General features: G+C 44.4%; 1 protein-coding gene across 1 annotated transcript in view; it reads left to right on the top strand.

Moving 5' to 3' along the window:
• The window catches only part of LOC124775062 (protein takeout-like), a 187,945-nt gene that overhangs the window by 56,484 nt on the left and 105,294 nt on the right, over nucleotides 1-26,167 (top strand). The window contains exon 2 of the mRNA XM_047249857.1: nucleotides 1,605-1,697. Within this exon, the coding sequence (XP_047105813.1) occupies nucleotides 1,605-1,697 (93 nt within the window). The remainder of the gene's footprint in view (nucleotides 1-1,604; nucleotides 1,698-26,167) is intronic.

Below are 26,167 nucleotides of genomic sequence, written 5' to 3'. Positions count from 1 at the left end.
GATTGAAGATGAAGCATTGGGAAGAGCACCAGATTCAAATTTTTCACTTTATATGCTGTATTTAGACCGCCGCTCGTGGTCTCGCGGTAGTTTTCTCTCTTCCCGAGTACGGGATCCCGGGTTCGATTCCCGGCGGGATTTTCCCCATTACAGTCGGACGAAGGTAACGGGAAATCACCTCCATTAGGACCTTGCTTAGTACGGCGGTGTGGGTCTTCCGCACCGTTCCCCTACATTCTGTCAGGAGGCCTGGGACTTCATTTCCATTTGCATGCTGTATTCAAGGTGAAAAAAATAGGAAGCATTACCTCTTGATTTACCCGCGTAATAGCAGGAGCCACTTGGGTGTCATTCTTATGGAATTAGCTACAGCAAGATTGGAGAATTATGGGATGGTTTTCAGCCGTGAAACTTTTTGGAAGATTGAAGTTTATGTACCGTACCGTTGGATTTAGCTATTGTCACTCTTTCTGCCAGAGCTGTTTAGACAAGACCCACTATGCACCTAATAGCTTCTAGTACCCTACCTCTGTGCTACTTTGCCAGGTCCCTAAAAGGTCTCCTGCACATCTTTCTGTAGCACGAAATGGCGAAGTTCCGCATCGTAATCTCGCTGTGGCAAATTATTGTAATATGTCAGGGAGTTACATTCTACGTACAACCCACTTTAGAGACAAAGACTCATTCTCCGCAGCCCCATTTCACTCAAGAATTCCACTCTAGCAAGATGCGCATCTGTGAAATCAGGGAGGTAGGAGTAAGCTAAAGACAGTTAAAAGCTGTGGGATAGGTCGTCAGTCGTTTTCTGGGTAGCATAATAGAAAATAGCCATTGCTGACGAAAGAGAATGGTTCGAATTCGAGACTAGGTCTAAAATGTTTCAAATGGCTATGAGCACTATGGGACTTAACATCTGAGGTCATCAGTCCCCTAGAACTTGGAACTATTTAAACCTAACTAACCTAAGTACATTACACCATCCATGCCCGAGGTAGGATTCGAACGTGCGACCGTAGCAGCAGCACGGTTCCGGACTGAAGCACCTATAACCGCTCGGCCACACCGGCCTGTGACTAGGTCTAGTATACAGGTTTAACTAAATCTCACACTCAGCAGCAGTGTAAAACGTTCATTTTGATTCTCAGCTGTTTACTCAGTTGTTATTCTAACGCGTTAAGTAACAAATCTCACAGCAGAAGCTACGAGTCCGTGTACTTCGCCTGATTTCTAACTATTCTGCTACTGCAAATATTGCTCCCTTGCCTCTAGAGTCACAAATTCAATAATTACACAGTACCTACGTCAGTTTACTGCAGTATGTATTGTACTGTATCTAAAGGAACATTTTACTGTATATGGTATATCCGGATGAGTTAATAAGAAGTATGTTTGTCAGGCGTACGTACGTACACTCCTTCTCTGCGTAGACATTTCTTAATGAATAAATAGTGTTCGAAATGAAGGGCGACGGTATATTGAGGTTTAGTTTACTACTGATTTCACAAATCAGTCATAATTTTTTCTTCTTTCGCTTTTTTTCAACACTGAAAAACTGGACACAGGCCTACGTGTATAATGTGGCACGTTGACCCTCTCTGTTACAGCGAGCTACATCACGCCCTGCTCGCGGAACGACCCCGATGTGAGCGGCTGCGCCCTCAAGTCCGGTCGCGCCGCCATGAAGGACTTCATCAACGGTGAGTGGCCGACGAATCTGCACCCTCTCTGCTGCTAACCTAAGTCGTATTGTGTGGGGAAAGTGAAAGGAACTGTTGCCCTGGTGCTGGGAAACTGACTGAAATCCTTTGGTATATCTGTGTTCCTGTGTACGCTACATACAGGAGCAAGCAGATGGAACAATCAACGAGGTTTATCCAGAAAATGAAGCTGGAGATTTAATAAAAATGGAAGATTTTTTATTCAGTATTTCCGACGCAGCCTCCTCTACTGCCTGTACGATGTGACGGAAATACGAGACCGAAGTCATAGTACTATGGTGTCAGAAAAATAAGAGTTTGAAAATGCTGAGACGTGCCGGTAAGAGGCGAGGATTCTCTGGACACAGAAGAAATATGGCAGTTCACCAATTAGCTCAGGACAAGCAACAAAATGTCGAATGACGTCATACACGCTCCTGATCAAAGCAATAAATTCAAATTGCGGACCCGTGCCTTTGACAGTCAGTGCTCTTACCGACTGGATCATCCGTGCAGGCGCCCACCACCGACTCAGAACTCCTCCTTGTTCCGTGTTTGGAGGCGTGGAGTGGAAGTAGTGGGGAAAATGAAGCTTTGATTCGGACCTTGAGATGTGTACGGATGGCTCAATCGGAAGAACACTACTGCTAAAGGCAGCTGTTCCAGTTCGACTTCCAGTCCGGCAAACGGTTTAAATTTGGCACTTATGTTCAACGAGTAACTATTAACATAGTTCTTGTAGTTGTAGCAGTCACATTTAGTGAATTAGGCACGCCGGAAAATGGGTCACACAATCTCCCACAAGTTTCTTGTTTTGTAACTAGTAAAATTACACTGCTTTGTCGACAACGAAGTTCTCAAGTGCTACAAAGCCATTTCCTTGTGTTTTATACGAGTCACTCTGCATTAGCCTATGTGGCACGTTTCAGAAAGGGACTGACTTAGTATCAGCGTACGGTCTACACAAGATACGTGTATGTAAATCTACAATGATAGTGACAGTGACAGAAAAGAAGTAATGATGCGCTAATATATTTTTATTTATAATTTTTCAGCTTTCATCATCATATAATATGTGGTGGTTCATTTACGGTGTACCATCATCTTAACTCTGCACAGTATCTACAACTTTTGAAAATATGTTGACGCGCTACTTGGAGAACGTTTCTTTGGTATTATTTTCTGGATGTACTACCAACACATCAGTACCCCTTGGTGTTCTGCATCAAAGTGCTTAAACGAAAGATAACCTGAGTTCTGCTCAGTTAGGACGATGTTGTTGCAGAGTCACCAGTTCTGATGATCCTTTCTCCACTAGACGATCTTCATGAGCATGGTTACAATCAGCTATAAAAAGATTACCGAGAAAGTTAATATCAGTATTGGTGACCAACAAGTCTAAGAAGGTAAGGGACAGTGCAGTATTGGAAGCAAAATAACACATTACGGACGAAGCAGGAGAGACTAGTACAGGCGAAGAAGCCATTCCTTGCCAAAATATGTCTCCTACTGAGAATGGACGTGTCGGGCTCAGCATTGTATGGCAGTGAATCATGGACAGTGGGAAAACCGGAAAAATAAGAAAATCGAAGCGTCTGAGATGCGATGCTATTCAAGTGAGAAGACAAGAAACGAGGAGCTTCTCCGCAGAACTGGCAAGGAGAGGAACATGTGGGAAACACTGACAAGAAGAAGGGAGAGTATGACAGGACTTATACCAACAAATAATTGAGGGTCTTGGGCACAAGTGGTAAACGGAGATGAAGATGTTGCCATACGGAAGAAAACCTTGACAGGCTGCATCAGATCAGCATCCTCGTTCTGGCTGCAGACGGGATAACCAGGTCCGACGGACGGCCCTGTAATCTGTCAGCCAAACGCCATACGGTGTGGAGGGGTGCGGGTTAGCTCACCGCACTCCCGGCCGTTGTCGGTTTGGCAGAGCTGGTGTCGCTGCAAGCGTGTCAAATGGGTCCTCAGTAGGCGTCATGAGATTGAGTTCGTTCCGTTCCAGTCTTCGTACCGAGGAAAAACCGTGGCAGTATCCAGAATCGAATCTGGGTTCTCTTCATGGCAAAGTTAGCCATACTGTGCTCTCAGCTAGGTAGGAGATCAGTCAGAAGACCGATGACCCGAAAAATTTAATTCTTGAATTTGTCTATGGAGACATCCTTCCTCTACATGTAAACATGAAGACGTTAGTGGCTTTTGTTGAGCATCTCCCGTTGCCAGCCAAAGCAGAAATACTTTCGCCTCAGGACCCACGGGAAATACAGGCCCTGCAACGGGTTTGTGACGTCACACTAGCTGCCTGGGGGGCCAACGAGATATACGGGTCGTGTGGAGGGCGTCACAGCACGCGACATAAGAGAACTTACGAGTTGCAGCGACCGTCTCCAGCAGTGAACGAGTTACTACTTCACACTAATTTAATACTTCGTAGCTGCGCCTTTAAATACAGTCAAATTCTCGATACTACATTATCAATTAAAGAGGTTAGTGGGTACTTTTTCATTCGTACACACTGACTTACTGTCTGGCTGCGGACATAGCCGAGCTCTCACGATGTATGTCGGGCAAGGCGAGACTGTGACGTCACAAGGTCGTTGTGCGACCCGTACTTCTCGTGGGCCAGTAGTTCCCTTGCGTGACATACATCACAAACGCTCGGTTACGTCCGAGGACGGGCAGGAAATCAGTAACTCAGAGGGAACATACCCACTAAAGTTCCTAATGTGCTCATAAATTATCAAGAGAGTGAGTATATTTAATCACGCAGCTACGAAGTACATACTGAACTGGTCTAAAATAGTAACTCGCTCCCCGCCGGAGACGAATGCTGCAACTCGTACCTGTAGTGTCACCTGCTGTGACGCAAGCCACAGCCGGCCGGTGTGGCCGTGCGGTTCTAGGCGCTTCAGTCCGGAACCGCGTGACCGCTACGGTCGCAGGTTCGAATCCTGCCTCGGGCATGGATGTGTGTGATGTTCTTAGGTTAGTTAGGTTTAAGTAGTTCTAAGTTCTAGGGGACTGATGACCTCAGATGTTAAGTCCCATAGTGCTCAGAGCCATCTGAACAATTTTTGACGCAAGCCACAGGACCCGTATATCTTGTTGGCACCGAGGCAACTAGTGTGACGTACGCACTGCAGAGGGAGCAGAAGAGAGCCGACCAGGCTGTGGAGGCATTCCTCAGCCCCGTATCGAGTTTCGGTTGTGGCGGTGCGGCTGCGGCCGTGGCCGTGGCGTCTGTGTGGCGGCGTCGGCGTCGGCGTCGGCGGCGACGTCTGGACGGGGGGCGAGACGCGTCGGCGCGCCGTTGCGCACTGCGGAGGGCGGCGCTGGCCGGCCCAGCTGGCTCTCGCTTCTGTTGCTCATCTGGCACGGGGCGCGCCGCCCTCGGCACAAAAAGTCCACGGCCATCTAGCTACACCAGCGTCCGAAAGCGAAGAACACTCCGGAAAACACCAAACTGGAAATGGAAGAGATGAGCAGTTATTGTAAACTACAAACAAAGTACAATAAAATCTTCACCATACACATTGCACAGTAACCATGAGACTAACATAGATTAGACAGTGGAAACTCCAGGTTGGAATATCTACAATATAAGTAAAGGGATAGATTGCTATTCACTGTATAGGTGATGACGCACTGAGTTGTAAGCAGGCTCAACAAAAAGACTGTTACACTTTTAGCTTTCAGCCAAAGCCTTCTTCACAAAAGCAAACACACACACACACACACACACACACACACACACACACATTCATTCACTCAAGCAAGCGTGCCTCATGTCGCCACCTCCAGCAATTCTGGTTGCAGCTGCTGGAGATGGTGGTCATGTCTAAGTAAGATGTGCTTGTGTGTGTGTGTGTGTGTGTGTGTGTGTGTGTGTGTTTCCTTTTCTGAAGAAGCCTTTAGCCTAAAGCTAAACTTGTAACAGTCTTTTGTTATGCCCCGGCAACGGCCTTGCCGCAGTGGATACACCGGTTCCCGTGAGATCACCGAAGTTAAGCTCTGTCGCGCGTGGTCGGCACTTGGATGGGTGACCGTCCAGCCGCCATGCGCTGTTGCCATTTTTCGGGGTGCACTCAGCTTTGTGGTGCCAATTGAGGAGCTACTTGACCGAATAGTAGCGGCTCTGGTCAAAGAAAACCATCGTAGCGACCGGGAGAGCGGTGTGCTGACCACATCCCCCTCCTATTCGCATCCTCAACTGAGGATGATACGGATGTCGGATGGTCCCGATGGGCCACTTGTGGCCTGAAGACGGACTGGATGGATGAATGTTTTGTTGTGCCCGTCTGCTACTGAATGTGTCATCTGTACTGTGAGTTGCACTCTATCCTTTTGCTTATTTTATTGATGTAACATAGATTAAGATAATTGTAGAAATATATGGACAGTTATTGTTCCCTTGCTTAATATGCAAATAGAACAATGTAGAAAATCACTAATTTTGGCACAAAGTACTCTTTACTACGGCTGTACTGCAGCTTGTGTAGTATTTATGTGTTAAGTGGGCCCGTCTGATATGTGGATAAAGGGCAATATTTTCCACAACAGTGGGGTCAGTCTCAACCTGGGTTCTACGTAATGTATCCCCTTTCCACATTCAATCTTCCCTCAACCAATTTCACTGAGGCCTTCACAAACCATAGTTATCCTCCCAACCTTATACAAAAACAAATCTCCTGTGCCTTATCTTTCCAGTCGCCCATAACCTCCCAATGTCTTACCGTCAGGCCACAGAGGAGCATTCTCCTCGTAAATTAGTACCACCTAGGACTGGAGCAACTGAATTATGTTCTCTTCCGGGGTTTCGACTACCTCTCGTTGTGCCCTGAAATGAGAAATGTCCTACCCACTATCCTTCCCACCCCTCCCATAGTGGTATTCTGCCATCCACCGAACCTACACAATATACTTTCCTTATATTGTAGATATTCCAACCTGGAGCTTCCACTGTCTAATCTATGTTATCTTAGTCCCATGATTCCTATGCAATATGTATGGTGAAGCTTTTATTGTATGGTAAGACAGTAGAGTAACCGCGACGTTTCGGAAAGGCTGTTCTCTCTAATTGCACCTTCTCACGAAGTGCGGTTTTGGTTATTTTTTTTCCTTTATTGTTATTTCATACCTCTCCCCCCATATCGGGCTTTACCTTGTATAGGTGTAGGCGGCCGGCATTTAAATCCATAAAAGGTCGCTCGACAATAGTTAAATAGCGACACCACCGGTTGTTTACGTAGCTGGTAAACCCGCGCCCGCTGTCAGCCGGTGCCTTATACGATGCATGCTGCTGCTTCTCCCGTCTCATTGCTTCAAAGGCGGTTGCCGGGTCGTTCTGAGGGCAACACCGCTATCTCGATCAACAGACGGCTTCGTTACAGGATCATTTAGTAATCGCGAAAGCGTTACGGAGATGATAGATAAACTCCAGTGGAAGACTCTGCATTTTGGATAAGGTGGATAGCATTGTGCTGCTGTTTGCTGATGATGCTGTGGTGTACGGCAAGGTGTCATCGTTGAGTGACTGTAGGAGGATACAAGATGACTTGGACAGGATTTGTGATTGGTGTAAAGAATGGCAGCTAACTCTAAATATAGATAAATGTAAATTAATGCAGATGAATAGGAAAAATAATCCCGTAATGTTTGAATACTCCATTAGTAGTGTAGCGCTTGACACAGTCACGTCGACCAAATATTTGGGCGTAACACTGCAGAGCGATGTGAAATGGGACAAGCATGTAATGGCAGTTGTGGGGAAGGCGGATAGTCGTCTTCGGTTCATTGGTAGAACTTTGGGAAGATGTGGTTCATCTTTGAAGGAGACCGCTTATAAAACACTAATACGACCTATTCTTGAGTACTGCTCGACCGTTTGCGATCCCTATCAGGTCGAATTGAGGGAGGACATAGAAGCAATTCAGAGGCGGGCTGCTAGGTTTGTTACTGGTAAGTTTGATCACCACGTGAGTGTTACGGAATTGCTTCAGGAACTCAGTTGGGAGTCTCTAGAGAAAAGGAGGCGTTCTTTTCGTGAATCGCTACTGAGGAAATTTAGAGAACCAGCATCTGAGGCTGACTGCAGTACAATCTTACTGCCTCCAACTTATATTTCGCGGAAAGACCACAAAGATAAGATAAGAGAGATTAGGGCTCATACAGAGGCATATAGGCAGTCATTTTTCCCCCGTTCTGTTTGGGAGTGGAACAGGGAGAGAAGATGCTAGTTGTGGTACGAGGTACCCTCCGCCATGCACCGTATGGTGGATTGCGGAGTATGGATGTAGATGTAGATGTAGATGTAGAAGTAGAAGATTCGTGGCGGCTCGTATCTCGAATGCCTCTTCAATAATGCTGTCCCCAAAACCATAAACTGGACAGGCGACTAACGTTTTTGCCGATATCAAAGTATCCTTTTGCATTAAACAATGTTCGGCCAGCACAGATTCATTTTCCTACCAGCTCAGGTGTCTAAGTGCAGCGAAAAGTGGTCAGCGCTGCGTTCGTCCGACGTAAGATTCTTCATCTTCACAAGGAATGTAATAGACCCAAGGTATACGAAGTCCGAGGTGATCTTTCGCGCTACACAACAAAAAGATCACTTCGTACTTTCGGATCTTCATGTTAAATGTAAATAAATCAATCAAGTTTTAAAGAATTTTCAGTTAGTCAGGATAAGAGGACATTCTCTTAGCGTACAGACTTAGAGCCTCAATTAAACAGAGAACCGGTTTTGTTCGTTTCAACACGGGGATCATATGAGGCATACATACAGAACGCGATCTGACGTTGCAACACAATATATGGGCGGTTTTGTACAAGATTTCTGGCCCCAACTACATACTAGAAACTAAGAAGGTGATGTCTTGTAATTGTTCCTGGAAATACGCAAAGTACCTCTAAGATGGCTGACCGCTGACATTCCAGTACTTTTACATGAATCAGTGGAATCATTTGAGAAGCAACACTGTATCTCATTAGGTTTGCCATAAAATTTTTGTTCGAATGCTCCGAAGATAAACAACTCTGTTTCTTACAAACACAGTTTTACTGCAGAAAAGTGTTTTTTTCCGATATTTTTTTCACGTCAGATTTAAAAGCTTACTGCCTCATTATATGAACTGCTATTTTTTTGTGAGATGTGTTTCTTTAAAAGTACAATAATTTTCTAACAAAAAAGCACTGGAACGAAGAGATATTTTGGTCTAAAATTTGATATGTTTACACATATTATCAAAGATAAAACCTTGAATTAAGTTAATCGTGATACAGATCTGACTGATATGAATGGGTACACTGGTGATAGAAACTAAAGTTTCTAAATAACATACCGTTGAAAACTCAAACCTCCGAAATTTTTATGTGAAAACTCTTAAAGGTTTTTAAATAAAACAAACGTTATTAGCATTCTACATCGTTATCATTCATGTCTACATATTTACTTCTCAACGTAGTCACCCTGGTGACAAACGTATTTCTCCGAACGAAAGACCAGTTCGTCCGACTGGACTATAGAGGTCGAGAAAGGGGGACAGAGCGAGGTGTAGCTGAAATTCATGCCCCCAGTGTCTGCTGTGTATGGCGAACAATGTATGTCACATGCGCGTGTACACGATTTCAAGAAGTCTGTGTGTCATTGAAAGACGCAGTCGGTTAGGACAGGATGATCGCGTGATAACCTCTACTGTCATTGCTGCGGTGGATACTGCAGGCAGAAATGACCGATGGCGGAAGCTGGAAGACATTCGGCTCACAGTGGGCATCAGTCATAGTACCGCACACGCCATCACGACAGAACATCCGAAGATCTGGAAAATGTGTGCGCAGTGGGTTTCCCATAATCTGACGCAGGAGTAGAAGCTGAACAGAATGTCGACATCACTGCAGCACCTGGAACGGTATCACGAAGAAGAACATCGTTTCTGTCCTCCAGCTCCGGAAAAGTTGTGATGACCTTTCTGGAAAAGTGCGCCACAACTAATGCACTGTGCGGCGTGGACGCTTTGCAAAAATTGAAGAGCCCCAACGAGTCCCAGTCCCCAGAAATGTTGACGGATAGCGTCATTGTGTTGAGCATGACATCCGTCCACATATTGCCTAGGTTGCTCCGACTACGCTGCAGAAGTTTCGGCGGGACACCCTTACTCATGCTCCATACTGTCCCGCTCTTTCCCCTTGCGATTTCCATAGTTTTGGAGCCTTGAAGAAAGACATTCGTGGCCGTCGATTTGCTTCGGACGAAAAGATGTACGCCTGGATACAATCATGGTTCCGTACACAACCGCAAACATTTTTCCGCGAAGCCACTGACCATCTTGCCTCACATTTATTTTTTTTTTTCGAACGTTTACAAAGTCAGGCATATGCATTATAATTAGCAATTGCTAAACATGTATGCGAATTGGCTATACATCCTGATCTCTTTCTCCCCCTCTTACTGTCCATCTGCTCTTTCCCTCCCCCCCCCCCTCCCTCTCTTTGTCCATTTCCTCTTCCTCCTCCTCTCTCTGTGCCTCATCTCTGTATCCACCACCTCCTCCTCCATCTCTTACCACCTCCTCCTCCTCTCTATATCCATTCTCCCCCCCCCCCCTCTCCACCCATTTATAGTTACTGCGAACGAATCCTTGATTGATAATTGACACACACACACACACACTGTTAAGCCAAAGCATTATGGCCGCCACTTTGGATGCCACCTGGTGGCGTTGCGGGCACGTGACGCGATAACAAAAGTGGCGAAGCGGAGCAGACGCGAATGGGGGAATCACCCTAGCGAAGATATGGGCTGCATGGGGGGATCCATTGAAATAAGCGACTTTGACAATGACCAGATCTGAACGAATGTCTCGAAAACGGCAAAGTTGATAGAATGAATGATCACGAGCTACTGTCGTGATCATCCACGGAAAGAGGTAGGAGGACATTGAAACTAATAATAGGCGCTAAATGGTTGGACTTTCACAACTCTTCACAGAACGTGGGGTTCGAAGGCTTGTCTACTCTTTAAAATAGGATAGACTGTGATCTGTGGCATCTCTGCCACAAGAGCACAATGCTGGTGCACGCGCAAGTGTTTCGGAGAACACCGTTCATTATATGTTCTTGAACGTGGAACTCCACAGCAGACCACCCTTTTATGTTCACTTGTTGACTCAACATCATCATCAATTACGATTGCAGTGGGCACGAGACCATCGGGGTTCGACGGTCGATCAATGGAAACGTGTCGGCTCTTCAGGTGAATCACACTTTTGGTACACTACGTCGATGGTCGTCTCCAGAAACGCCGTCATAGAGGTGAACGGCGGCTCTCGAGACGTGCAGCGCGCCATGGACGCAGGCTGGTGGGACACATTCTCCTGCGCTTGCATAGGACCTGTGGTAGTAAACGAAGACACAGTGACAGCTGCGAACCACCTGCGTCTCTTCATGTTTCATGTCTTCCCCGACGGCGATGTCATCTTTCAGCAGTATAATTATCCGTATCTCGGAGCCAGAACAGTATTGCAGTGGTTTGAGGAGCCTAGTGGTTATCTCATGTTAATGTCTCGGCGACCAACTCCGCCTGATGTAAACACTATGAAATCTATCTGGGTCGCTATCGGTCGCCATCACCGCGTATGCAGATCAGCGACCCGTTATTTACGCGAATTACATGACCTGTGCGTAGACATCTAATGCCATATACTCCATAAACTTATTAACAAACTGTCGGATCCGTGATTCGCAGAATCAGTTATGTATTTAGTTCCAAAGACGGACAAACAAGCTATTAAGCAGGCGGTCACAATGTTTTGACTCGTCAGTGTGCGCGCGTGTAAGTGTGTGTTTAAATGTCTTGCTATCGTAGTTAAAACTGACTATGGAAAAGAAAATGAAATTGCACATTTTCACAACAGGGCACAACAAAATATTTTTATTTACGCAGTCGGTTTTAATAGAAAACCTGCACATTGTTGGTTAAAAAATACACGACCTATTTCTGTCTGAATATTGAGTACTATGTAAAAATTTTAAGCCCGCGGTCAAGAAAATTTCGAGATTTTTTCTAACAACGTTTCGCCTTTATATATAAAATTGCCTTTGTCCATACAATTGTTTATTCGGTTATCCTGTAAAAACTTGTGGCGAAGAACTTAAGAGATTTTTGCTCACAAGCTCTATCCGTGCGTTCGAGTGTTTATTAAAGCATCGTGTAAAAGTTTGACGTAAATTGGACAAGAACTGTTCAAGATTTTTGGTAAAAATTTTAAAGAACAACTTGTCTTTGTATAGTATTATAGATCTCCATAAATATTTAAAAAGCGCAATAATTATTTTGTCTTTATGATAATACTTTTGAAGATCTACGACTTACAGTAAATGAGAAACTACTATATGGGCAGCATCAAATTGTTAACACTGTTATTTTCGCTGGAGACACCATTCTAAGCAGTGCTGAAAGTCACCGAGAACCATATCACGAGCAGGGCGAAATTTATATTATTAGAGGAATAAGTATAAGCAGCAGCGAAAATAAACTTTTGCAATCTCGTAAAGGCAAACTGGAAGCTGAAATTTTTCGGTATACCTCTATGACCTTGTCACACATGCTATTCACGCCCATTTGCCTGACTTGACGGCGTATCATGTTGCTCGTAGAAAATCTTTTGAAGGACACTCGACAAATTTTGCAGAAAGAAACCGCTAATTAGCTGTTTGCAGTCTTTTTTCTGCCTAATTGTCTGCTGTTGTGAAAACATATGCTTCATTACGAAGTTGCTACACTGCCTCTGACGACGGCCTTGTGGCTATGTACGTCCTCGGCATCGTTATCAGCGAGGTTTTGGTAGAGCGGACGAGGTGGAAGGTGGTGGTCCCCTTGAGGAGCGAGCAGGCGGCGCGTGAATCAACCAAGGTGGACGGGTCGCCCCGCTGGAGCGCTGCCGTCTCAGAACCTGCTTCGTGTTCCCGCGGTCAGCGGCACACGCTCTTACGTTGGTCTACTATGAGCAGTTATTCAGACTTGATCACGTACCCCTCTGTGTTTCTCCCATACACCCTCGTACTACATATTACTTTATCAAGGTAAGAGCCGGCCAGTGTGGCCAAGCGGTTCTAGGCGCTTCAGTCTGGAACCGCGCGACCGCTACGGTCGCAGGTTCGAATCCTGCCTCGGGTATGGATGGCTCAAATGGTTCAAATGGCTCTGAGCACTATGGGACTTAAGGGCATGGATGTGTGTGATGTCCTTAGGTTAGTTAGGTTTAAGTAGTTCTAAGTTCTAGGGGACTGATGACCTCAGATCTTTCCGTGCGAGCTCAGATTTTTCTTATTTTTATTTCGGTGATCGTTTCTCCCTGTGTAGGATGGCCCCAACTAAATATTTTCGCATTAAGAGGATGAAATTGGAGATTGAAATTTTGTGAAAAGATCTCGCCGCAACGAAAAACGTATTGGTTTTAATGATTGCCACCGCAGCTCGAATATCATATCCGTGATATTCTTCACTGTACCCAAACTCCTCAGGGTTTCAGAAGCAGGCCAGCGTGGCCATATCAGAGCTTCTATCGTTTTCCAGAAGTGTGAAAAACAGCCATATTGGAGAATGATGGAGAAGAAATTTACCTTATCGCAGGAAACATTTCGGTATGCCGTTGAGGAGATTTAGGGAATCCGGTCCATACATCAGGATGTAGATCTAGACAATATTCTGCAAACCAGCGTATGATGCATGCCGAAGGGTATCTCGTACTACTTGTAGTCTTTTACCCTCCCTGTTCCCCTCACAAATAGGTCGAGAGAAAAACGAATTTCTGCAATGGGCGTTCAATAAGTAACGCGACACATCTTTTTCTGAAAGCAGGATGGTTTTATTTAGAATTCCAATACATCATATTATTCCCCAGTCTTTTGGCTTCAAAACCCTATTTTTCAACACAATCTCCATTCAATGCGATGGCCTTACGACTCCTTACTGGAAGGGCCTGTATGTCCGTATGGTACCACTCTACTGGTCGACGTGTGAGCCAGCGTTTTGCTACACCATCATCGGCGAACTGCTTCCGCAGTTGTGAGATCCGCGCTATAGGGTGGATGAGGAAGAACAGGCCAATTAAGTTGCGATGGGGTGGATGAGGAAGAACAGGCCAATTAAGTTGCGACGTTGACAGACGTCTCTTGATCCCTGCCAGGTCTTAGTAAACATTCTGCGATGCACCGGTTTTATGCCAAAAGAAACTCAGTAACAGCTCTCTGCTTGGAATACGTCTCCGTTACATAAGCCATTATGAAGGCTACGTATAGTGCCGCCACCTGTCGGAACTTCCTGAAACTATAGGGGCTGAAGCGAAAATATTCCACGATGTCCCACAACAAATTTCTCGTTCTTTCAAGCGAAATTAGCCGAAAAAAATGTGTTGCATTACATATTGAAGGCCCCTCTTATATGCCTGCGTACGAGACGTAATTTCTTTTGTCTTCGCACTCGAAATATGCGTTGGTGCAGCAGAATCGTTATGGAGTCAGCCAATATTGCCATTTCTCCGAAATACCATTCTGACAGAGAAGACGCAATTTGGGATGGTAACGAAGATGTTTCAAGAGTGGTTAACCTACCATCGCTACAATTTCTTCCCTTTCTCTTCTTCCAGAGCTTCAGTTCTTATTGTGAAAACAGAAAGCTTCTGTAGAGACTGAGTGGTACGGTCACGCCTATAGCTAAGATCGGGCCGTCAGATTAGTTGATAAGACTTTCGTCTGCGAAAGGTCTGAGTCCTTTTTGTAGTACCCGTGTGGCACAGAGGTTTTTAGTCTATAGGGATATTATGAGAAAGTGAGTCAAGCACTGCGTAATGGAGAGGGAGGCTTTCTATAAGAAGATTTAGGTCTGTTATCTATTTCATCAACCGGATAGCAACCTGAAACGTCCCCTTTGAAAAATTACTGACACACAATATTTTTTAGCGCAACGCAATCTGACTTTCAGAAATCCCTACAAAAGAATGGCCCTGACTGACATTAACCTATACCTTTCACAAATCACTTACCTCACCAAACATCTTCGTTACTCGAACTACTGCAATACAGCGAGCGCCACTACTGCCAGCTAAATAAAAGATTCAAACTACGGAAGGCACTAACTACTGATAGGCATAGTTAGCAAATGAAAGATTTTAATAGAGAACAAACAATGTATTTACCTTAATAGTCATAATATATATATCAGTTCATGACATCCAGACTTACAAATTTCAAAACTCCGCCATTTCTCTCCCCACATCCACCACTGCTGGCGGCTCACCTCCAACTGCGCAACGCTACGCGCTGTTCACATCCAGCTGCCCAACACTACAATGGCAGACAACAATGGAAACTAGCCACAGACTGCACACAGCACAGCCAGTGATTTTCATACAGAGCGCTACGTAACGTTGCTAATAAGAAAACATAAACAGCCTACTTACAAACCAACTGCATGGCCAATAAATGCTCAGCACTCAGGTACAGTCTCTGGAGCGCGTATTACTTCATAAGATTTTGTCTGCTTCTTGACACAATCACTTCTTTACTACATAACCTTAATCGGTTTCGGTCAAAATGACATTACTTCAGACGTGATATTTTTCATCAGCTTGTTGTAAATGTCGTATGTCTCTTATGGTAGTCGTCAACTGCATTTTCTCGGAGGTTTTCACACTTAATTGCAGACAAGTACGTTCATCATTTGTTTCGTGGGAAGCCCAATATGAACGGAAATCTTGTTCTTGTTACTAGCAAAATGTGTTTAAAACTCGAATTTTGTATGACCATTCCGTGTAGATAGGTAAATGAGTAGTCTCTTGTGACATACAGTATGTGTTAACACGGGCAGCAAAACACGAAAAGCCACCAACGTTCCAGCAACGAGTGAATGACGCTGCTGTATGGCGGTAGCTATGAGACAGCGCCGCGCGGGACGGAACTTAATACGAGGCGAGATGGAAGAGGTAGACGTGACCAACAAACGTTTATCGACCCTCCCGTGTCGGTTATTGTTATCTACTGCATTAGATACTCATAGAGTACAACCGACATAGCCAAAGTAGATGCAGTGTCACTTTTGGGACACTTTCACAAAACGCGCTGGTGTTTCAGTTGCCAAATCTCTGACGCTGTAACATCTATTGTAGTTTACTATATTTCTGGACTAAGGAAAAAAAGAGGCAACTCCAGGGTCCTCCAGCATTCATCATATCACTAAACACAGTTCGACGTGTCTTCGTTGTCAGACTTATCCCGCATCATGAGTCACCCACACCGCGCTCTCTGAGCGCTGCCCTGACACTGAGATACTGCTGGAATGCCAGTTAATATTTGCATTTTGCTGTCCTTATTAATACACGTAGTTGATCAGATTGTCTCACTAGACGAATGGGTACATAAAATTCCATTGTACGAAAGACTGACCGAAGCTGGAAGTCTCTAAGTCTTATAATTGTTATTGACAACTGTCGTGCCAGTTAAGCTGAGCATCTGTGAATCTCGTTGATAAATTATCCTTGTACCTTGCCATTGTATGGAAGTACAACGGCGTCACAGCAAAGCACAACTTAATGATATACCCAATTATATTTATTTCTTTAATGGGTCGCCTAATCAGGAAAGTCGCGAGAAAATTATAAGATCGTGAAATAGAAGTCGGGCCTGCTTTTAACAGAAGTTTATTTTCTCTCAAGTTCAATCAAAATTTATCAAAAAAACAATATTAATCGAATTACGAATTAGGCTGACAAAAAACTGGCACTGTCACCTTGGGAGATACCAAATGAAAGGAAGACTGCATGGAGAAAGAGGCACCGAGATATCCTTATCTGTGCTGGTGTTGGGCGCGAGGTTATCGAAACAAAATACAAACCCTACTTAAATCAGCAACACAACCTGTGTAGCAGGAACATAAGAGAAGCGAGCTGCCTACATTACGGATCTCACTACCGCAGATAGTAAACTTACATCTCCTCAAGATCAACAAAGCGTACCAAGCAGGCTCAAATGGACATCTGCTCTCGTCTTCTCCAACACTTCATCCCCAAAATCTCTCCCGACTCCTTCGCTGTTCGTCCCTGAACGCCCAAAAAGTGCCTTCCTCCTACTCAATTTCCATCATCATCATCAACATCATCATTATAATTTCCTGGTGCCTTCGACCCACTTCAACGCGGGGTCGTCCTTATTACTATTGATGTGACATTGTTAGTGTCAGAGGATGGCCGGATGCCCGCCCTGTCACCACCCCATACCCCCTGGGACAGAATTAGTGTACCCCATCTGTCTGCTTCTAGTGTAATCCATGGAATAGTGCGAATGTGTTCAGATGTCTGCGAGTCGTGTAACTGAGGCGGGACGTGGAGATCAGCCCGGTATTTACCTAAAGGGATGTGGAAAACCGCCTAAAAATCACATCCAGGCTGGCTGGCACACTGGCCCTCGTCCGTAGTCCGCCGGGCGGATTCGGTCCAGGACCGATGGGCCTACCCAAGTCCAGGAAGCAGTGCTCTCGGCTAGCCTGGCGGGTCTACTGCCCAGCTTCCAACACTGCAGAATTTCTACGTGTCAAAGATGGTTCCAAGCTTTTATCAATGTCGTGGATGGGAATTAAAACAAAATGGACTGCAAATTTCTAACTGATTGCATACAAGATCCACATTTTACCGTCTGGAAGTTGGCACTGGTCTAAAGCGGTGTTACTTTGATTAGTCAGCCTGAGTACGCCGTATGCTCAGTGGTGTGGCAGTATCATGGAACAGCCGGCCGCGGTGGCCGTGCGGTTCTAGGCGCAGCAGTCCGGAACCGCTGGACTGCTACGGTCGCAGGTTCGAATCCTGCCTCAGGCGTGGATGTGTGTGATGTCTTTAGGTTAGTTAGGTTTAAGTAGTTCTAAGTTCTAGGGGACTGATGACCTAAAATGTTAAGTCCCATAGTGCTCAGAGCCATTTGAAACATTTTTGAGTCTCATGGGATAAACCAAAATTTTGGAGTGAATTGTAACCGATGCTCCCACACTAGCCGAGAGCCACTGCAGTATCTGGACTTTTGAAGTTTACGCAGAAAAGCAAAAATGTGGGCATATTATCTCCAGAGGTTGGCAAAGCAAATGTGGCACTCACCGTCCAGCAAGTGGACCAGTGCCAGCCACGTTCACGCAAAGGCAGTGGAGCGGGCCATAGCCTGGCTTCCACGAAAGTTGCTCAGCGTACTAGGGAGGCGTCCCTGACCAAATGAGATTCACAGGCTGCCCTCTGCAGACAAAGGAGACCCAAGATATCTCCAGCGCTTACTTGCATTGCAATGAGAGTGCGAATACTTTCCCAGTGACTACAAAATAGTGGTAAAAGAAAAGAATTACTATCGCATAGCGATATGTTGCAGTAATGGCACACAGTACGCTTAAATAAATTGGCATCTGACAAAAAGCGGACTGAACTAGTTCTGCTAGCAATACACCAATGAGGGCCTGGCACTGCCAACTTCAACTGTGCTGCCACTTCCGCTGTGCAAAGTGCTGTGCCTATCAGTTCCCAAGCAAGACGCTTTTTTGATGCGAAAATTTCGTCCATTTCGAGGAAAAACATAGCTCTGAACTTAACAAATATTAAGAACAGGTTTTGTTACGTTTTAGCGATATTATAGAGGTCTGAAACGTAAGTCAGTTTCAAACTTTCCACAGGATCTTTTGAATTAAATGGAGACTTTAAAATTCATACTTATTACAAAATTCAGACTTGCTGACAAAATTTTTAAAAGACACATGGTTTTCTTAGCGCTGTCCATTAGAAACGCAATAGGAACGATTCAAAAGACTGATTGCAGGGAGGAAGTTTGATATTCAATAATAAAAAGAAATGGTATTTCTACATCTACGACTCCATACATGCCCTGTAATCCAGTATATGGTGCACGGCGGAGCGTACCTTATGTTATTACTAGTTATCTCCTTTCCTGTTCCACTCGCAAGTTGAGCAAAGGAAAAAAGATAGTCTATAAGCCTCCATAAGTGAACTAATTTCTCTTTTCCTCGCGTTGCTTACGTGAAATGTGCGCTGGCAGCACTGGAATCGTTGTACAGTCAGTCACAAATGCCGGTTCTCTAAACTTTCTGATGTGCTGCACAGTGTTGTTGTCTGTCGATGACAGGTATTGTTGATGAATGGTTGCCAGAATGTTGAGCATTTGTTGCAAGGAACATCGTTCTTGCTAAAAATCAATTGTTATGCTAATTAATGTTTTTGCATCATATGAAGTTTCTGGTTTCAATAAAATCCTGGGTTATTTCTAGCATGTATGTCAGTTTTCAACTCTCTACCTACATTATACGGTGAAGTTTTCAATTTTCAAATGTTAACAGACTTTTTCGTCACCGTGTAATTTTGAGACGTCTTGACAAGTTTTAAACTGTTTCCCGCATGGGAAATTTGATCTGCTCAATAAAGAAAAAAAAATAGGAATATAACTGCGGTCCTGATTAACATTGAAAAAAAAATGTCATGCTGAGAGACACATTATTTCAGTTTCAAATTTTTTTTATTTTTTGTAGAAATAAAAACTTTGAAGCGCATTTTATTGCCCCGATGATCGGAGGGCTGTAGTGGCTCCCTGCAGACTGTACTTACGATAATTTACTCACTACTTCTGACCTTAAAGTCGGGATCACTGGAGGTACACATTGCAAAAACGAATTGAAGATACACTATGTGATCAAAAGTATCCGGACACCCCCAGAAACATACTTTATCATATTAGGTGCATTGTGCTGCCACCTAATGCCAGGTTCTCAACGTCACCGACCTCAGTAGTCATCAGGCATCGTGAGAGAACAGAATGGGGCGCTCCGCGGAACTCTTAGACTTCGAACGTGGTCAGGTGACTGGATGTCACTTGTGTCATATGTTTGTAAGCGAGATTTCCACACTTCTTAACATACCTAGGTCCGCTGTTTCCGATGTGATAGTGATGTGGAAACGTGAAGGGACACGTACAGCACAAAAGCGTACAGGCCGACCTCGTCTGTTGACTGACAGAGGCCGCCGGCAGTTGAAGAGAGTCGAAACGTGTAATAGGCAGACATCTATCCAGATCATCACACAGAAATTCTAAACTGCATCAGGAGCCACTGCCACAGTTAGGCGGGAGGTGAGAAAACTTGGATTTCATGATCGAGTGGCTGCTCGTAAGCCACACATCACGTCCGAAAACCCAAACGACGCCGCGCTTCGTGTAACACTGGGCGATAGAACAGTGGAAGAATGTTGTGTGGAGTGACGAATCACGGTACACAATGTGGCGATCTGATGGCAGGGTGTGCGTATGGCGAATGACAGATGAACGTCATCTGCCATCGTGTGTAGTGCCAACAGTAAAATTTGAATTTGGTGGTGTTATGGTGGTTGTGTTTTTCATGGAGGGGTCTTTCACCCCTTGTTATTTTGCGTGGCACTATCACAGCACAGGCCTACATTGAGGTTTTAAGCACCTTCTTGCTTCCCACTGTTGAAGAGCAATTTGGGGATGCCGATTGCATGTTTCAACACGATCGAGCACCTGTTCATAACGCACGGCCTGTGGCGGAGTAGTTACACGACAGTAACATCCCTGTGATGGGTAGGCCTGCAGAGTCCTGAACTGAATCCTACAGAACATCTTTCGGATGTTTTGGAGCGCCGACTTCGTGCCAGGCCTCACCGACCGACATCGATACCTCTCCTCAGTGCAGCACTCCGTGAAGAATGGACTGCCATTCCCCAAGAAACCTTCCAGCACCTGATCGAACGTATGCTGTCATCAAGGCTAAGGGTTGGCCAACACCATAAGCATTACCTACGGAGGGCGCCACGGACTTGTAAGTTATTCTCAGCCAGGTGTCCGGATACTTTTGATCACTTAGTGTAACTGGCGAAACACCAGAGAAAATGCTCCTGGTCTCTGTCAGTAGAAATAGCCGGCACGTGACTGAGCCGTCACGTGTCTGAGCCGGCAGCCCACTGCAGTGTTGTGTGAGCCGCGTCGCGGCGGTCCGTTTCGGCGCTGCTTGGCTCGGCGCGGTGCGGCGCGGCGCACGTCCGTGTCCCCACGCTGGTAGCGAGGTGCCGCCGCCGCCGCCGCAGCAGCATTGGGAACAAGGTGAACCGCTGCCAGTTCGCCCGCCGCCAATTTCTCTGCAAGCGCCCCAGCCGCTGCCTGTAAGGAGTGAATGACAAATTATCGGTAGTGGGATCTGTATTTTGCAGTACAACATTCAGGCGCTTGGCAGGCTTCGGAGACGTATTGCCTCTGAGACTCTGAGGTCAGAGGTGGGATTCACGATAGCAGCTATTCAATAGTAAATAGCTGACAGCCAACCCACTGTTGTGATTGTTCCATATGTGGGTTGTTTGACATTGTTTTGTATGTTTTGCATAGTCTCAATTTTGTCTTAGGTAAAATAAACGGTTTGAAACAATCATGTCACATCGAAAATGTAAACCATCTACCTTAAGTCAGAGGCAAAATTTTATGCCACTTAGAGTTGCGACGCAACATTTTGATTTAGTCTCCAATTGAATTGTACGGGTGTAGTATGCGAGGGAAGCTCTGAAAGTAGCACACAATAATTTTGTTACCAAAAACTTTAATAGGTAACAAAACAAAGAAAGATCACAAATGAACTTATATCTTTAACCTACTTCCTAAATAGTCACCAACGTTCTCAATAATTTCTCCCAACGTGATACCAGTTTCAGAATGGAGTATTCGTAAAAGTCCGCTTGATTGGAGTACAGCCACCTGCGAACTGCTGATTTCACTTCTGCATCCCTCGCAAAGAGTGGCCGGGAAGGAATTTCTTCATGGGACCAAACAGATGGTAGTCCGACAGTGCAGCGTCCGGACTGTATGGTAGATGCTGGAACACCTTTCACCCAAATTTGATGATTTCCTCACGAACAGGGCAGCGACATGGGAGCGAGCATTGTCATATAGAAGTTTGACACCATCAGCATTAATGTGGTGATGTTTGTCACGAAGGGCACGACACGACTTAACCAAAGCTTTGATGTACCCTCCAGCATTCAAAGTGGTACCGTGTTCAGCAAAGTCCACCAATAATACACCATGCATATCCCAGAACACGGTCATAAGCACTTACCTACCACACTGAGTCACTTTGAATTTCTTTTCTCCTGGGGAACCAGCATGTTTACACTCCATAGAGGCCTGCTTGGTTTCGGGCGTGTAGTGGTACGCCCACGACTCATCACCAGTGACGATTCCTTTCAGAAAGTCATTCCCTTCTGCGGCATAACGTGTTAAGTGATCCAAACTTGTCATCTTTCACTGGCTCTTGTGGCTGTCTGCCAGTTTCTTAGGCGCCCAGAGGGAACTAACTTTACGAAATTTCAATATGTCATGTACAATATCGTAGACACATCATAGGAAATATTGAACGCTGTGATAAGGTTCACAGCTGCACTTGCTGCCTCAATGGCTCCGACGTGCTACAGGGTTGCAACTGTTACCGGCCGCCCGGAGTGTGGGAAATCAGCAAGGTTCACATGGCGCTCTTGCACGAATGTACACCACCTGCGTCGCTGCTACCGTCCATACAGTCGTCCTTATACACGCTACGTATGTCCCTGTGAAGTTCACTCGGTTTAGGCTCTTTGGCCCGCAAATATCGAACTACACTTCGCTGCTCTTCACAAGTTGACGATGAAAACATTCGCCATTTTTGTTTCGTAGTTCAGGTTTCTCTTGCTAGAGCTGTACCTGAAACCAAAATACCTTCTAGACCGCGAACATAAAACTGTATCGTCGTGAAATTTCAACATTCCAGCTGCAATATCAGGGGAGAAAAAAAACTGTTGTACGTTACTTTCCGGTCCTCCATCGCTCTTTCAGTAAACATCAAGAAAAAAAGCACATTGTAAAGTATTAACGCTGGCGGACTTAATGTCTACACCAGACCTGAAGTCATATTATTACAAGAAGTGACAAATGACGGTACAGAAAAGATGCTGGGCTATTTCATTCGTATGCAAATGTTGCTACTGTTTTTTTATGTTATATATTTCCCAAAATACTACGTGTACAAATATAACCGATGCACGAAAAGAACCGTAAACTCACTGAATTTGCATTATGCCCTCCAACTGGCATTACGAGTGCTATACGTTGACAAAGTGGCGAAAAGGTAAGAAAAGAGTTATTATGTGTTGAAATATGCGAGATTTTTATCTCTTACAACAGTACAGCGTCCGTTCAGAAGGAATTATGGAAAAGAACTGCCTTGTAAACACAGCGTTGTGCTCTGGTATCGACAATTTAGGAACATATATGTAAACAAAAAAGTAACGGTTTTATTCTCGAACCAGAAACATACAAATTTACAGTAGCCATACACATCAATAAATATGTACAGATATATACACAAATTGTATTTTATAATATAACTTGAAAATACAGCTCTTCGGTTGCACAGGTAAAAAATTTTCAACTTTACTTAGGTTTCAACTGCTCTAAGGCAGCCTTCATCAGAAGTAAAAAATTTTTACATTACCTGTAACAGAGTTTTGGAATAATATAAAAATTATTAAGTTAAACATATGTAATAAAATTACAACATAGCTAACTGCTACGGTACAGTAGACAAAGAAAGCATACTTACATAGGGTAAACAGTTATGAAATGGTTTAGAGCAACAGTGCTTACGTTTGTTAAAAAAAGAACTCTCTGACGAACAGATTACTGATTTCATTAACCTAATGCAGATCGTAACAAAGTACAATTATTTCGAATTCAATGGACAGCTGTACCAACAACCTGATGGTCTTGCTATGGGCAATCCCCATTTTTCAAAAATTTTTCCACTGCCATCTTAGGAATTGTTTCATATTCTAGGTACGTCGATGACATTTTAATTGTCTATAACGGAACGAACGAGGGCATTAACCACCTGTTCGAGATCTTTAACAAACTACATGAAAAAACCACCTTCACATGTGAACTTGAAAACAGCTCCCGTCAGTTAAATTATTTAGACTTAACTTTGACAATAGTGAATGACAAAATCTCTTTCAATACTTTTCGTAAGGATTCTTTTTCTGACCAAATTGTGCCAGCCTGTTCCACACACCCACGATCTCACAAAAAAGCATTTTTCCACTCTGCTGTTCATAGAGCAATCTCTACCCCTTTGTCCTCTGAATATTTAAAAACCGAATTGAATCTAATTAAAACCACTGCAGTTAATAATGGTTACGAACCAAATATAGTAGATAATGTCTTCAGACAGAAAACCAATAACAGAATTACCACGCTTGGGACCACTATTGACGAGCCTAGCGATTTTTGAAATACTTCTCTTTACCGTATGTAGGGCCAATAACCTACAGATTGCAACGTCTCCTTAAAAATAAATATGGCTGCTACATAGTTTTCTCTACCAACAACTCTCTCAAAAGTAATCTTATCCATAATTTAAAACGAAGACGGTCGCCTCTGCAAAACTCTGGCGTTTATAAAATCACCTGTGACACTTGCTCAGCTTATTATATAGGACAGACTGGACGAGCCTTTTCGATTAGATATAAAGAGCATCTATTAGGGAAAACACGTACGAACGTGCATAATTCGTCATTCGCTGACCACCTTCTTATCACAGGACACAAATCTAAAGATGTTCATGATATTAGTACCTTACATACGGAAAAGAAAGGCTTCAGGCTTGATATTCTTGAATAGTTGGAAATTTTCAAACATTTTCCCGGTAACGACCATTTAATCCTCAATGAGCAATTACAATTACGTGATAAAAATTACTTTGATGGTGTAAAGCCCTTGCTTAAAATCACTTAACGCGGAATATTGCTATTATGCTTCCCGTACTGTAGCCTTAAATATTGTTTTCTTTCTCCCTGTTTTACAGTATAATATTTTGTTCAACTTTCGATCTGTTACATACTATCTGACATAACGTAATCAGCACATTACGTGCACTCCTGTTTCAATGCTTCTGACAGCTGTTTTCACTGTAAATTACAAGCATTCAATACTAGATGGCGCGACACAAGGTGCCGACTTGGTAACATCGACGGCGCGCGCGCCTGTCAGTCTGATGCTGCTTACAGTGCCGGCCGCACACGCGACCCTTAGCGGCGCGTCTTATCAAGTTGTGCATTCCTAGGAAAATTTTATAATGTACAAATATATTTTTATCTTTAACGTGAGCACTGTTGCTCTAAACCATTTCATAACTATTTACCCTATGTAAGTACGCTTTCTTTGTCTACTGTACCGTAGCAGTTAGCTATGATGTAATTTTATTACATATGTTTAATTTAATAATTTTTATATTATTCCAAAACTCTGTTATAGGTAATGTAAAAATTTTTTACTTGTGATGAAGGCTGCTTTAGAGCAGTTGAAACCTAGGTAAAGTTGAAAATTTTTTACCTGTGCAACCGAAAAGCTGTATTTTCAAGTAATATTATAAATTTCGTCTTCGATTGCTGCATTATCGGCCATGTTCAAAATTTTGAGACAAATTGTATTAATATTACATGTGCCCAGTACTTTGCAACCTCCAAGGCGCTTGGAGTGGCTTGCAGGAATTCAATCTTCGTGCAGGATGTAGGGCACAAAAGGCGCTGGAGCATGTGGTTTGTGGTTTGTTCTTGTCGACAATCACAGGACGAATCTTCTGTTATGAAGCCCCATCTCTTCAGGTTGTCTCTGGATCGTCCAACTCCTGATCGTAATCTGTTTGAAGATTTCCACACCAGCCAGCTCTCGTTGTGTCCAGGTGGCAGTTCTTCAGCTTCTGCCGTCTGCAGGTGTGGCGTCGACTTCTTCCATAACTCCAGCCTTGCCTTCTCTGGTGGAATGGTGAGCTTCTCGGATGTTCTCAGGAAGCTCTTTCGCGATCTCAGCCGTTACTGTGGTGGATCATGTCCGTGCAGTGGATGTGCAGTGTCCTGTTCCACTTTCAGTCTCTCCTTGTTGGCAGCCACTGTTCTGCGTATCCATGGTGGCGCTATTGCAGCCAGGCAGTATAGCTTATCAGTTGGGGTAGGTCTTAAGCAACCTGTGATCAACCTGCAGGTTTCGTTGAGAGCAATGTCTACTTGTCTGGCATGAGATGACCTGCACCAGACTGGAGAAGCATATTCAGCAGAAGAAAAGCACAGTGCCATTGCAGAACAGCGAATAGTTTGTGGATGTGATCCCCACTGTGTGCCAGCTAGTTTGCGAATTAGGTTGTATCGAGCGGAGATTTTCATTTTGGTGTTCTTGCAGTGAGTTTTGAATGTCAGAGTTCTATCGAGAGTAACTCCCAAGTATTTAGGTGGGTGATGATGCTGGAGTTGGATGCCTGACCATGCAATATGTAGCTCACGATTACCTTCCCTGTTCCTTAAATGAAAGGCACACATTTGTGTCTTCGAAGGGTTTGGTCTGAG

The sequence above is a fragment of the Schistocerca piceifrons genome, chromosome 2, assembly GCF_021461385.2.
Source record: "Schistocerca piceifrons isolate TAMUIC-IGC-003096 chromosome 2, iqSchPice1.1, whole genome shotgun sequence".
NCBI lineage: Eukaryota > Metazoa > Arthropoda > Insecta > Orthoptera > Acrididae > Schistocerca > Schistocerca piceifrons.
The sequence above is the reverse complement of the archived record's forward strand: the minus strand, read 5'-3'. Positions and strand labels throughout refer to the sequence as shown.